Source organism: Mus musculus, chromosome 2 (assembly GCF_000001635.26).
Source record: "Mus musculus strain C57BL/6J chromosome 2, GRCm38.p6 C57BL/6J".
Lineage (NCBI taxonomy): Eukaryota > Metazoa > Chordata > Mammalia > Rodentia > Muridae > Mus > Mus musculus.
This window is the reverse complement of record NC_000068.7, coordinates 18136015-18151628: the sequence shown is the minus strand read 5'-3', so window position 1 is coordinate 18151628 and position 15614 is coordinate 18136015. Positions and strand designations below refer to the sequence as shown.

At 39.8% G+C, this 15614-nt stretch overlaps 1 protein-coding gene across 51 annotated transcripts in view; it reads right to left on the bottom strand.

Moving 5' to 3' along the window:
- Mllt10 (myeloid/lymphoid or mixed-lineage leukemia; translocated to, 10) overlaps window positions 1–15614 on the bottom strand; it is a 157231-nt gene that overhangs the window by 60762 nt on the left and 80855 nt on the right. For 37 of the 51 annotated variants that reach the window (NR_149308.1, NR_045539.1, NR_045538.1 and 34 more), the window contains one exon: window positions 4757–4852. Coding sequence is in view for 48 of the 51 variants with exons in the window: in XM_030248197.1 (XP_030104057.1) it covers window positions 4757–4852 (96 nt within the window). In the remaining 3 variants the exon portion in view is untranslated. Of the gene's footprint in view, window positions 1–4756; window positions 4853–12292; window positions 12362–15614 lie in introns of all 51 variants that reach the window. The other 14 variants (XM_006497384.4, XM_030248162.1, XM_006497371.4 and 11 more) reach the window with 1 other exon arrangement.

Below are 15614 nucleotides of genomic sequence, written 5' to 3'. Positions count from 1 at the left end.
GGGGCAAAGACAGACACTACCTCAGAGTACAGGACTGGAAAGCAATTTTCCAAGCAAATGGTCCCAGAAACAAACTGGAGTAGCCATTCTTATATAGAATAAAATTGACTTTCAACCAAACGTTATCAAAAATGATAAGGAACGACACTTCATACTCATCAAAGGAAAAATCTACCAAGAACAACTCTCAATTCTGAACACCTATGTATGCTCCAAATGCAAGGGCACGCACATTCACAAAAGAAACTCTACTAAAGCACAAAGCACACACTGCACCTCACACAATAATAGTGGGAGACTTCAACACCCCACTCTCAGCAATGGACAGATCATGGAAACACAAACTAAACAGAGACACAGTGAAACTAACAGAAGTTATGAACCAAATGGATTTAACAGATATCCATAAAACATTTCATCCTAAAACAAAAGAATACATATTACACACACATATATATACATACATACATACATACACACACACACACACATACACACACAGAGGCTGGAGAGCTGGCACAGGGGTTAAGAGCACTGACTGCTCTTCCAGAGATCCTGAGTTCAATTCCCAGCAACCACATGGTGGCTCAAACCCATCTGTAATGGGATCCAATGCCCACTTCTGGTATGTCTGAAGACAGTGACAGTGTACTCCCATACATGAAATAAATAAATTTAAAAACAAACAAAAAACTCAAAAGAAAACTACACAATCTGTAAAAATTCATTCAAGAAATAGGTAATATTTTTTAACTGCCTCTATCATCAGTTATTTTCTAAATCAAAAAATGTAAGGCCCAAATGAGTTCACTGGTAAATTCTATCAACTTATCAGAAATTATGTCAGTTCTCTACTCTCTATTCCGGAAGATAAAATCTGAGGAAATAGTAATTCTATTAGTCTAACATAATCCTAATACAACAAATCTTGGTATCTACAGCCAATTTCTCATGAATTCTGATGGTAAATCCTCATCAAAATATTAGCAAATCAGGGCTGTTCTTGCAAATGACCAGGTTTCAATTCCCAAAATGCACCTGGCAATTCACATCCTTCTGTAACTCCAGTTCCAGGGTATCTGACTCCAATTCCAGAGTATACAGACATGCAAATAGACAAGACAATTATACACACAAAATAAAATAATAAGTTGGGTTTGGTAGTGCATGCACTTAATACTAGCACTCAGGAGGCAGAGGCAGGGGAATATCTGTGAGTTCAAGGCCAGCCTGGCCTACAAAGTGAGTTCCAAGACACCCATGACTGTTACACAGAGAAACCCTATCTTGAAAAACTGAATGGATGGATGGATGGATGGATGGATGGATGGATGGATGACAGAGGAAAGACAGACTAACAGACAGATACTTAGCAAATCAAATAATGTATTTTTATTGTTTAAGACAATTTTTAAATTTAAATATATTTTGATCATATTTTTCCCCTTCCAGATCTTATCCCCTCCCTGTCCATCCCAGATTTCCTATGTTCTTTCTCTAAAAACAAAAACCCAATACAACCAATAGAATCCCCCAAAACCAAAATCACCAAACTGTAACCCAATAAAGCTCACCCCTCCTACACACAAAAAAAAAAGTGGAATCCATTATCCATTAAATGTTAGTCAACTCCTGCTGACCATGAAGCCTGCCCCTGTACTGGTTACTGTGCCCAGTTTCACTACTGGAGAACAGTGATTTTCCCTCACACGTCATACTGTGTGTTTCTCTTTTGAACTTTTTAAAGGACTCAAGCTAATGTAAGGTTACAAAAAGCAGGGATTTCCCTGTCTTTCCCTGAGCAGGGAGGGGAATGGAAAGACACTGGAGATGAGATGAAATGATGTGCTGGCTCCTTTTATGTGCCACATTGACATAAGCTAGAGTCATCAAAGGAGGAGTCTAAGTTGAGGAAATGCCTCCATGAGAGAAGGAAGGCTGAGGAGGCCATGAGAAAGAAGCCAGTTAGCAGCACCCCTCCATGGCTTCTGCATCAGCTCCTGCCCAGTTTGAGTTCCTGTCCTGACTTCCGTTGGTGATGAACAGTGATGTGGAAGTGTAAGCTAAATAAACCCTTTCAACCCAAACTTGCCTTTTGGTCATGGTGTTTTGTTGCAGCAAAAGAAACCCTATCGAAGACAAAAGACATTACAGAGAAAATTTGCCTAGAGCTGTAGTGACAGTTTTATTAATGTATGCATACAAAAATTGATCAAAAACGTAACTTAGGCTGTGTAGATGTACATGCTTTTACTCCCAGCATTCAGAAGGCAGAGGCTGGTGGCATTCTGTGAGTTCAAGCCAGGCAGGCAGTAGCCGTTACATGGAGATCCTGTTACCCCCTCATCATCATCATTATCTTTTTAATTATATGTATAATTTATTATGTAATGATCATAACTAAACAAAGAATAACAAAGCCTAATGTGTCTGATATACTGGAAAGTCATTATGTTTAGCATTTATATTTCCTCCAAGGTAAGATTGTTTAAAAAGAAAGCCTTCACTTGCAAATATAATTCTCTTGGTGGATGATACAAAGAAAAGAACATAAAGAGTGACTTTTAATAAGAAACAGTGTAGATAAAGTTTATACTTTGACTTCATTGTAACAAAGTTTAACATCTCTTAAAATTTTAATTTTTAAAATTTAAAATATAAAAATTACATGTAAGAGATTCATTTTACAAAAATAGCTTTGCTCTACATTCAAAAAGTCTACAGGGCTGGGGTGTAGTTCAGTGGGAAAGCACTAGCCTAGCATGAATGAGGACTAGTATTCCAACTCTAGTGATAAAAAAGGAAATGAAGAAGGATCAGGGAGGGAGGGAGTGTAGAGAGGGAAGTGTTCTTTATCCTCCCTATAAATATGTCAACAAGAAACAGGAAAATCCTACGAACTACAGAAAATCTTTTGGAGTGTGGAGATCCCAACATGTACAAACACACTTTTCAAAGTTTGGCTGGGGCTACAAACTTAAAACCTAAGTTATTTACAATGATGGCCAGAAGGAACTATGTCTTCTATTAATTACAAAAAGTAAACAATCTAATACAATTACTTTTTAGGAGTTGTCAGGATGCTTACAAGCATCTAGGAATTTATTAGAAAAAAACTAAGAGGAACTAAATCTCCAAAGACCAAGAGCAAAGAGGTTTTCTTCTTTTATCTTCCTTGGCAATATCCTGTTCTATCAAGAAAAGAAGAAAATCTGTTTGAAAATGAACAGAAAGACTACACACTAATTAGAAGCAGCAGATACATCACAGAGGTAAAGTTATAAAGATTTCAGATGTAAGAGAATAGAGATGTTACACAGAGAAACCCTGTCTCGAAGAACCAAAGAATAGAGATGTTGTTACTGGTTCTGAGGTGGAGAGAGCATAGGAGAAAAGAGTGGGCTACATGGAACAGCCCACACAGAAATTCAGTTCTACAACCACATGGAACTGGTTTTTTGTTGTTGTTGTTGTTTTGTTTTGTTCTGTTTTAAAGATTTATTTATTTTACATAAGTACACTGTAGCTGTCTTCAGACACACCAGAAGAGGGCATCAGGTCCCACTACAGATGGTTGTGAGCGACCATGTGGTTGCTGGGAATTGAACTCAGGACCTTTGGAAGAGCAGTTAGTGCTCTTATCTGCGGAGTCATCTCGTCAGCCCAATGGAACTGATTCTTTAAAGAACTTAAAAATTTATAAAACTCTTTCCAGTAAAAATCCAGGCTACCCAACAACTTCACTTGTGATAAATGAACTGGCAGAGCACCTCTAGACTTTCTGGCATGCATAGCAGGGGCGTGATGAATTTTTATTTTATTCTAAACTGCTGAATTGTAATAACACATCCTGATAGTCAACAGTAAATTAGCAATATATCCAAAATCTCCTGTATATTCAGAACAAATTGTTTCCTCCTATTTATCTAAGGCAAACCCTAGGAAAGTGAGCCATCCTTCTGATACCTCTAAGTGACCTTTAGGAAAGTCACAAGGTGTGCATGTTTGAATGTCTTCAAAATGTACCCAGCTCTCTGTGTCTCAGGTTTTAGTGCCACCTTCACTGGGTTATTAACAACCTACTTAGAGTATCCCTAGCTTCCATTCCTCTATTCTCCTCTGTCTCTTACTCTCCCGTTCCCAATCTCTCTATGGCAAAGCAGCCAAAACACCTTATAAAACTAAAGTTGCACCCTGTTTACTCTCAGTCCTTCCTAATTGCTCACTTTCCCCAACTATGAGACAAGGTCTACACTGGCTGTCTATCCCTGCATAGTGAGGCCCTTACACTGGCCTCATCTCCACTGTACTTCCAAATGGCCCAACCTCTCTTCTGTTTGTTTTCTTATTAATAGTACGATAATTTAAATAATACCTAATATCCTAAGTAATACTATAAACCATGTGTGTTGTTCTAAATACTTTACGGTAATCAGTTTCAATTATTATTTCCCCTCTTTTCAGGTAATGACATATAAATGCAGAATTACTAAGTGGTGGAGACAGATCTCAATATTACAGGTAGCTAAAATCTAAGTTGAGCTTCTTAATTCACATGTGAGCCTTACACAGTCCTTAGAGACAAGTACAGACTAAACAGAAAGCAGTGTAAAGGACAGGAAAGTAACAGTTCTCAGTGCATGACACAGCGCTTGCAAGGTGGGTGAAACTGTGACCACAGCACTGGGAAGGAAAATTCTCCTTAGAAGCATTTCATTACGTATAAAAAACAAAAACAATGATGCTTCAATCTTACTTTTTCTGTAGTAACAGTCAAAGAAGGAACCAAGGCAGGTGACGGTTCTGGTTGCTTCTTGTGTTTTTGTTTGTGTTTGTCCTTTTCTTTATATTTCTAAAAATAAACAGAAGTAAATGTTTTAAATTAAATAATTCATACATATGTAATTTTCTTTTAAAGCCTCTGTAAAAAAGTCACCCCCTTGTAACAGTTGTCATAGATTTAAAAAAAAAAAAAACGTATATGGCCCTTTGCTCACCCTAAGTAATAACAATAAATAACTAAAGCCTGTAATTATTTGGTATATATATAAATAGCAAAATCCAACTCTTTTCTTGTTAAACGTCTGCTTTTACAAATTGCATCTGGGATGTACAGGGTACTTTATATATATTCTCACACTCTATCATTACACACAACTTTTAGGGGGGTTGCTCCTGAATAAGCCCTGCAAAGGCAGCTAGTCCTGCCTCACTCACCTCAGCACTGAGACTGGGGCATACACACCACATGCAGCTACCTCTCTCTGAAGCTTACGGTCCAGGTATTAGACATTAAGACACAGAAACTCAAGCAAAAGGTCGTTTCTCTGGTTTACATTAAAAAATAAAAATAAAAAACAAAAAACCCCTGGCAGGCATGGTGGCGCACGCCTTTAATCCCAGCACTCGGGAGGCAGAGGCAGGCAGATTTCTGAGTGAGGCCATCCTGATCTACAGAGTGAGTTCCAGGCCAGCCAGGGCTACACAGAGAAACCCTGTCTCAAAGAACAAAACAAAAACAAAAACAAAATTGATTCTAGTTTCTAGTTACAACAACCAACCAAAAGCAAAACAAAAACAGAAAATGAAAGAAAAAAGGAAGCAGCAGCAGGCAAGGTTCTTGGAATCCTACTATGAATCACAGAACTAACCTGCGTCTATAAAACTAGGGATTCGGTTAAACAGTACATTACATATTAAGATACCAACTTTATTGAAAGTCAAAGATTTTTCCATGAAAATGTTCTCAGTATTGGGTATAAATTTTCGGTTAGCTGTGATGTTATTTCTCCTCCAGCGAAGTGAACCAATTCAAACTAGACTGGAGTATGTGTCAAGGAAGATTTATTGGGAAACTGCTCTCAGGTGAATGACTTCATTGGTCCCCAGGAAGGAGGACAGAGAAGTCACTGTTGAGAGAGAGACAACGGAGAGTGGCAAGAGAGACAAGGTGAATTTAGGGAAGAAAGAAGTGAGAGAAGAAGGGGAGCCTGAAATGCCTGGGCTATGTGGGGAATGCAGTAGTGATGGGGTAACAGAGGGAGAGGCCTTGACCCAAACCACGGCTCACTGCTTGGGTTAAGAATGTTTGATGGCGGCTGGACAGATGGCTCAGAGGTTAGGAGCACTGACTGCTCTTCCAAAGGTCCTGAGTTCAATTCCCAGCAACCACACGGTGGCTCACAACCATCCATAATGAGATCTGACTCCCTCTTCTGGGGTGTCTGAAGACAGCTGCAGTGTACTTATATATAATAAATAAATCTTTAAAAAAAAAAGAGAGAGAATGTTTGATGGGAGAGGCTCTCCAAGATACCTGTAGTCAAGTAGGGAAAACATCTGCAAGTAAAGCTACTGGGGCAAAAGAATATACTGTGTGACACACTGAAGTTTCCATGGAGAGATGTCTGGTTTTTATTGTTCTTTTGGGAGGTAGGTTGCAAGGGTAGAGGGCAGATATGTGGGGTCAGGTATTGGGGTGCATAATGTGAAATTTACAAAGAATCAATGAAAAGCTTTAAAGGAAAAGGAATGCTTGACGGTCTTGCAGAGAGCACACGTGAAGTCAAATGAACAGTACGGCCCTATGTGAAGGAACCGAGGACCTCTCTGCCTATGTGTAGCAATACCCAGTCACAACATTATGAAGAAGACCAGTAACCACCACCAAATCAGCCTGGAGTTCCTATGGCCTCAAGAATAAACCCAGCTGACATGACAGAAATAATGAACTGTCCTGCTGAGCCTCATTTGTTACAAGACACTGAAAGTTTGGAATACTTTATCAAAAACAGTACACAACAAAGTCAAAAGCCAAAGAGCACAAATCAAAAGTAACAGTAATAGGGAATTTTTATGTGTAAATAGTAAAATATCTTTGATTATATTATCTAACATGATGTACAAATGATTCTGGCCTAGATCTACACTACCATATTTTCTACATAAAGAGTTGTAATTTAGCTTGTTTTGGGTTTTTTTTTTTTTTTTTGGAGGGGGCATAGTAAATAAATAAGCCATTTCCATATTTACTATATTCTCCCCATACCTGATATCATTTATACCAGATACAAGAGCTGACATAATAGTAAATGAGCCTGACTATGATGAAACAAACATTAATACTTAAGAAGGCCTGACAGAAAACGTGTGTGTGTGTGAGAGAGAGAGAGACAGAGTCAGAGAGAGAGACAGAGACGAGACAGAGACAGACAAGGAGGAGCAGGAGCAGGAAGGAGCAGGAGGAAAGGGGAGGAAAAGAGAAGGTATTGTGAAGAAAGATACACCAGGTAATACAAAGCAAATCAAGAAGTAAATTGGAACTGGGGCACTGTGAAACACATCAAGAAATGTATTCTGGAGCTGGGCATGAGGGCACACACCTTTAATCCCAGCACTCGGGAGGCAGAGGCAGACGGATTTCTGAGTTCGAGGCCAGCCTGGTCTACAGAGTGAGTTCCAGGACAGCCAGGGCTACACAGACAAATCCTGGGGGGGGACGACACGACACCCAGAGGTAACAGTATAATAAAAATTTTAATGTAAAAGTGAGTTTGTTTTAACTCTACCTGATTTTAATACAAGAAAATGATTTAATCATAAGGGCATTAACAAGAGCTGATGGATCTAGCTCAGTGGTAGAATGTAATACTAGAATGGGGAAAGCAGGAGGAGACCAGAGGGGTAAAATGTCAGTTTTAGACTACAATTCAAAGACCTGGGAGGGTGAGGTGGGGTGGGGTGGGGGATAAAAGTCAAAATCTAAGAAAACAGGATAGTTCAGTATCTTTTTTGTTTCCCTTTTTTTTGTTGTTGTTTTTGGTTTTTTGGGGGGGGGGGTTGTTGTTGTTGTTTTGATACATAGTTTCTCTGTGTAGCCTTGACTGACCTGGAACTCACTCTGTAGACTACACTGCCCTTAAGCTCAATAGATCTGCTTGCCTCTGCCTCCCACTTGGGATTAAAGGCATGGGCCACCATGGCCTTGGCCTCTTTTCAATTTTTAACATAATTAACTTTTGAGACAGTCTCATATATGTCAGACTGGTTTCAAACTCACTACAGAGTAGAAAGGAACCATGAACTTTTAATCCTCCTATCTCCACCTCCCCAATGTTAGCATTACAGATGTTGACCACCGTGTACATTTTATGTAGAGCTAGATATCAATCCAAGGCTTCACACATACTAAGCCACAAAAAATGTAAAAAGAGCACTGATTGGGCAAGTATTCACAAACCTTTCACCTTGTAATTTTATCCAAAGAAGTACAAACAATCTTAAAAACAGTTTAGTAAAATGTAAAATATATAAAATAGGAATACATACATGTAATGGGTTCAAAAGAAAACAACCTTTTATATCCAGCAGAGACGTTTGGGGGAAAATTTTTATATAATTATTAAGGATCACTGAAAGGAATATCATCTTAAGTATGTAAGTAAGGAAATGGGTTGACTTTTGTTTTAAAACGTTATGAAGAACTTGTCAGGTGACTTGGTGAGTAAGGATGTTTACTGTCAGGCTGATGCTACAGAACCACATCGTGGAAGGAAAATTAACTCCCAAAAATTATCCTTTTATCTCTGCACTCAAGAGCACATATGTGCATAAACTTTTTTAAAATATGCAAAAAGAAAGATCAGAAAAAAAACAGGAAAATGAACATGGAGTTTGTTCCTGTAATCACAAGGTTAAGACAGTATCACTTCAAACTCTCAGTGCCTATAATACTTTTTTTAATAAACAATTCTTTAAAAATTAAGGTTGTTTATAACTTACAAGGACCTTTAATTATTACTGTCTTCTTTTCTTTTCTTTTCTTTTGTTTTAATGTGTACAGGTGGAATTGAGGACAGGTTAATCTTCACAAGGAGCCAAGTTATATTCCTAGTGCCCACATAACAGCTCACAGCCATCTTTAACTCTGGTACAAGGAGACCCAATACCCTCTTCTAGACTTTGCACCCATATGGTAGGTAAATGGACAGACAAGCAGGCAAAAAACCCATATACATAACTTCTTTAGCTTTTTTATGTTTTTTCCCTTTAAATGTGCAACAGATCAAACTGACTAGCCAAATTAGCTCTATCAGCTGGTAAGCTCTGGGTTTCGATTGAAAAGCCCTTGCCTCAGAGGACATAAGAAAGACTTCCAGTACCTACCTTTGGCCTACATACACAGATGCATATATACACAAATAATGGACACACAAAAATAAGAAAAAGATATTCCCAGCTCTTTCAGCCACTCTGATTTCAGTGTTCCTATTATTTAAAGAGAATCTGAGTTCAATTTCTAGCACTTACATGGTAGTTCACAGCAGTCTACCGACTCTGGTTCTAGGGGATCTAATCTTTCATCTAACCCTGTCAGGCTCCCTCATGATCATAGTGGACATACATATTTGGAACAAAATTGTCAATCAAAAAGTCCACTTTTGTATCTGGCTGTGAATAGAAAGTAAACACAATATAAAGCCACTTGAATTTGCTCATTATAACGTATAGAAACAACTCTACCTAAATCTCTTATTTCTGAATAGCTAGTAGGTATTAAATAAACTCTTTTCCTTGGTTCCAAGTCAGATGTGGTCATTTCACTAGGCTTACTCTTTCAAGTAAAGCAACTTTTTGTTTGTTTGTTTGTTTTGTTTTGTTTTGATTTTTCGAGACAGGGTTTCTCTGTATAGCCCTGGCTGTCCTGGAACTCACTTTGTAGACCAGGCTGGCCTCGAACTCAGAAATCCACCTGCCTCTGCCTCCCGAGTGCTGGGATTAAAGGCGTACGCCACCACCGCCCAGCTGTAGAGCAACTTTTTTCCCTAGACAATCTTCACAGTTATACGTAAAGTCAATAGCCTCAAACCGCAGACTAGTATATAGGAAGAAACGGCATCCATGCTTTGATTTGAGACGCCTTAGGCCCAGGATGCTTTGCTTTACTGCAGCAGATCCCAGGAATAGATGGCGCTGATCCTCTACACTGTTTCATGGGAACTAAGACTTGGAGAATGATATAGAAAATATCAATATACTAGCTACTGCTTTGCTAAAATAAAACTGACCCAAAAAGGAAACTTCTGCTCTCTCTGGAAAGTCAATTCTGTCAAATGGTGTTTTGCTGGGGTACATAGGAAAAAGGATGTTTGGCTGGAGCAGACACACGTGAGGAAATATAAATGACCCCACAGATAGTGCAAGTTCAATTATCAGTTACCTTTGCTCCACCTATCTGCTGATGGCACACATATATTATTGGCTCACCTTACATTTCTTTGCTGAGCTTCATTGACAACGTTATTGAGAGAAACTCGCCAAAGAATTTGTCATTAGTTTCCTACAGCTTCTTACCTCTTCCACAGACCAGGGCCAGTTGGTGAACCTCATTTTAACTTTAATTTTTTCAAATCCAATTTTTTTTTTAAGATTGCTTTATTTAGGGGCTGGTGAGATGGCTCAGTGGGTAAGAGCACCCGACTGCTCTTCCGAAGGTCCGGAGTTCAAATCCCAGCAACCACATGGTGGCTCACAACCATCTGTAACAAGATCTGACGCCCTCTTCTGGAGTGTCTGAAGACAGCGACAGTGTACTTACATATAATAAATAAATAAATAAATAAATAAATAAATAAATCTTTAAAAAAAAAAAAGATTGCTTTATTTATTATTATATGTAAGTACACTGTCGCTGTCTTCAGACACCCCAGAAGAGGGAATCAGATCTCATTACAGATGGTTGTGAGCTACCATGTGGTTGCTGGGATTTGAACTCAGGACCTTTTGGAAGAATAGTTGGTGCTCTTAACCCTTGAGCCATCTCTCCAGTCCCCAACTCCTACTTTTAATGGTGGTTTTTAAACACTTTCATCTCCCTTACAGCCAATGACCCATCAAGGAGGTAGTGGAAAAGAAAGGATGGGGGGTGGAGGGTACTGTTTAGAAAGGTTTTTGGGAGCAACTCCCATCTGTGTTGTCTGGAAATCAGCAGTTCAGTTCACAGGGCAGCAGTGGCAGCTCAGATCACTAGCAAACACCTCATGGATACAACAGCAGTCCCGTGCTGTAGAGTTGGGATAACAAACACTGAATCAGCAGCGGTGGCACTACCTAGTGGGAACAATGAGGCCTCAGCCTCAGCTCGAGTCAGCAGAAAGGGACCAGGGCAGACAGGAATGCCAGGAAAGTTCTCGGCTGTGTGTCTCTCAGAAAAGCAAGGATCAACAGCAAAAACAAGACCAAAGCATTGCACAGTTAGCTCTATAAGCAAGCCAAGCTCAGCCTTCATCACTGTCCATTGAGTTCTATTTATATTCTCCAAATAGCATGTATCCTCCAGGAGTCTTAACTTAGTATATAAGTCTCAGCTGGCATCACTCTGCCAATCAGCCTGAGTCTTTTGAAGCAGCAAGAAACTGCAGCACAGCACCAGAAGTTTTTCTGGTGCATTTCTCTCTATGGAGTCCCAACAATTGCAGCTCAACTATGCAATGTAAGGTGGACCAATACATGTGTCTTGGTGGCAAAGAATGTGTCATCACATGTCCTTTCACGTGCTTGCTTTAGCAGAACAACATCTCTCCTGTGTCTGCTTCAGCTAAACTTTCCTTCACAAGTCTGCCTTAGTCTTTCACGTGTGTCCACTCCAGGAAACCACTCTTTTACACATTTGCCCCAGCAAAAAAACATCCAACACAACTGACTCTCCAAAGAACCCTTAAGTTTCCACTTCACCTCGAAGTTTCGATTGAACAGTTCGTGTAGTGCCTGCCAAGTGGACTTGTCTACAGCTGCAGATTCATTTTTGGTGTTTGCTAATGGACTGGACTGACTGAACAACAAACATTGGTATCGCTCCAAAGAACTATTTCTAAACAGGTCTACTCCCCCATGGCCTAATAACTTTACTTTTCCACTACTACCTCTGGTAGGTGGAAGGCTAGAGGAGAGGTGAACACTTATTAAAGCAGGCTAAGAAAAATGTATGCCTACACTGACCAGCTCTGATTCAGGAGAGTGAAAGGGTTGTAACAGTGAAGGCCTAACACCGTATCTGTCAAGCTAATACCGTCTGATGGCCATGACATTATAAAAAAATGACACACAACAACATCAGGAACAATAAAGGTCATAAATCTTCTAGGATCTTTAGCTCCAATGTTTCCTATGACTCTGGCTTTGCTTTCCTAACTTTCAACTTTCTGATCGTGAACAGTCGTGAAGACTGCCTGCTTCTTTATCCTTACAGCCCCTCGACATAGCGTCACCTTCCAGAAGGTTACCTCAGGCTTACCCTCATGCTTCTGTTCTTCTTTCTGGACCAAATTCTTCTTAACTCATCCTCATGCTTCTTTTCTTCTTTCTGAACCAAATTAGAGCAACAGTATTTTCTTCATTCATTCATACATACATACATACACACACACACACACACACACACACACACACACCTTTTTTTCATATCTAAGATTTTTAAGATTAATTTCTTTTAATCGTCAAATCTTTTTAATATATACTTATTTTATTTTTTGCGTGCATTAGTGTTCTGCCTGTATATATGTCTATATGCCACATGCACACTGCCTAGGGAGGAAAGAACAACAAGTTGGAGGCCCTAGAACTGGAGTTACCATATAGGTGCTGGAAATTGAACTTGGGTCCTATGAAAAAGTAGCCAGTACTCTCAACTGTTGCACTAACTCTCCAGTCCCATATTTAAGAATCGTAAAAGAATCAAGTTACTCAAAACTATATCCTGGTCTTTATTAGTCTATAACCTTTAATGAGCTTCTACTCTAATCTCTATTTTGAAACTTCGAAACAGCTTCTTTAGCACTAAATCCAAAAGACATTTAATTTCTCTTTGCATTCCTTAATCCACTTCCTACTTATCCCTGTAGATTGCTACCTTCATTACTGAAGAAAAGGAGGACTGCAGAGCAAAATGCCAAGAAAAGAATATAGAAAGAATAAACCTTAAAAACTACCTTTGTCAATCATAATTTCAGAGACAGAAGTTTGAGAGATGGCCATATTACATTCACAGTCAGAAGGAACAGCAATAAATGCATACATGAAAATAAGCACTAGGTCACTTTCTCCACTCCTATGAATGCAGGACCCAATGCCTATGTAACTGTGCCCCTGGCGATGGGCAGTTATCTTCCTGTTCAATCAATGCAACCAAGACAACTCCCTACACAAACACACTACCTCATCACAACCCTTCAGTAAGACTCCCCTTCCTGAGTGATTCAAGATTGTGTTAAGCTGGCTGTTAAAATTAACCATCACAATCTCCAAAGACTTTTGCCCCGAGGTAATGCCTCTGACTCACTGGCCAACACTGACCTATGGTATCAACAGATATATACTGCAAAAATGAGACTATTAACAGTATGAATGACAGCATAAGTGAGAATCAAATGAAAATATTATATCACATATATTTTATCACAACCACCCCACAAAAATACAGTAGTATTTAGAAAGAAAAAAGTTGGCAACTGTTGCTTATCTCTTCAATTGTTGGTGCTAGAAAAGACTAGGTGTCACTGACAATAGGATACTCAGGGAAGCCTAAGAGAATGGTCCATTAAGCAGAAATTCCTGCTAATACCAGCTTGAAAAACCACACTAAGGCATGTTAAAGATGCCCTACCTTTACTCAAGCCTTGACATAACTCTGCCACTTTACTTCTCCCTAACTTCATCTTCACTCCTCCAAATTCCATCTGTAAGTCAACATTTTGAAAGAAATTGGGTGAAAGATGCTGAATTAGAAATAGCTGCTAAACTCCAACTGCTGACCTATAGGCAAGTAAGTGCAAGACCATAATTTTTATTACAATTTTAATAAATTTTAATACATCAAGCTATAAAAGGCAAACGATAGAAAAAGGGATTGATAATCTTACAACAATAAAACCTCAAAATACAAGCTGCTTTGTGATTAGAGTGAGCAAAATCTACAGGATATTCACAAGACATCAGTAAAAATCTTTATGAACTAGTTTAGCAAGACTGTTCACGGGGCTGATATAATGGCTCAGCAGGTAAGGGCTCATCCCATCAAGCCTGACTAGCTAAATTCAATCCTAAGACCACACAATGCAGAAGGCAGAGAACCAACTCCAGGAAGCTGTCCTCCAGAACTCTACACATGACTGTGGAGCACATATACCCACACACGCACACAATAAATTGAAGTGGTGGCGCACGCCTTTGATCCCAGCACTCGGGAGGCAGAGGCAGGCAGATTTCTGAGTTCGAGGTCAGCCTGGTCTACAAAGTGAGTTCCAGGACAGCCAGGGCTACACAGAGAAACCCTGTCTCGGGGGGAAAAAAAGGTTCTTTGGAAAGTCATTTGGATGGTTTTTTGCTGAGGAAAACATGTGAAGAGTGTTTAGCTGAAGCAGACACAGGAGAGAGGATGTTTTGCTAAAGCAAGCATGTGAAAGGACATGTGATGGCACATTCTTTGCCAACAACGCGAATGTATTGGTCCACCTTACATTGTGTAGGTGAGCTGCATTTGTCGGAACTCGAGAGAGAGAAATGGTATCAAAAAGCTTCTGGTGGTATGTCTCAGCTTCTTGCTGCTTCCAAGGGCTCAGGCTAATTGGCAGAGTGATGTCAGCTGAGACAGATGCACATGCTGAGGCCAGACCAGCAGAGAACATGTGATGTTTGGAGGGTATAAATTATAAATAAGACTTGATGGACAATGACGGAGTCGGAGATTTTATAAAGCTAGCTGTGCAATGCTCATGGGTCTCACATCTTAGCTGATCTTCACTTCGCTGAGAAAGGCACAGAGGAAAACTTTTCTTGGCATTCCTGTTGGTCCTGAGGGCCCCTGGTCCCTCCTGCTGACCCATGCGGATTCCGCTTAGTACTGGCTGTCTCTTTTAGGTAGTGCCACACTGCTGATTTCGAGTTTGCTATCCCTACACTATGGAACTAGACTGCTGGTGTATCCATGAAGTGGATCGAGCTGCTGCTGCTGACCTGTGAACTGAACTGTTGATTTCCTGACAACACAGATGTGATCTGCTCCAAAGAACCATTTCTAAGCAGGTCCCCTTCCCCTGTATCCTTTCTTTTCTATTACCTCTGGTGGGTGGTGGGCTAGAATGGAGGTTAAAGCATTTAAGACATCATTAAAAATAGACGATAAAAGGTAGGGGCATTCTGCGCAGCAGCAGCAGCAGCGGACACAGTTAGTGGGTCGGCTGCAGAGCGGGGTTGCAGTGTGGAGAAAAACTCAAAGCATTTCCACTAAAATCAGGGACAAGACAAAGGTGTGCACAGCTTTCTCTGATTCAATACAGCTTGAGCAAAAAGAAAAGGAGGGTGGGGGAGGAGGAGGAAGAAGAAAAACAAGATAGGAGAGAATACAAATCCAAAGGGAAAGTCAAAGTATATTTACTTACTGATGGTATGATTCTATTTATGAGCCCAAAGGCACCAGCTGAAAAAGTCTTAGATTTGATAAATTGTCGGCAATGTGGAAAGCAACAAAAGGAAATTAACAAGCAGGTTGACTCCCTTACTGTTTACAAAAACTGAGAAGGTAGACCAGTTGGTAAAATGCTTGCCACACAAGCATGAAA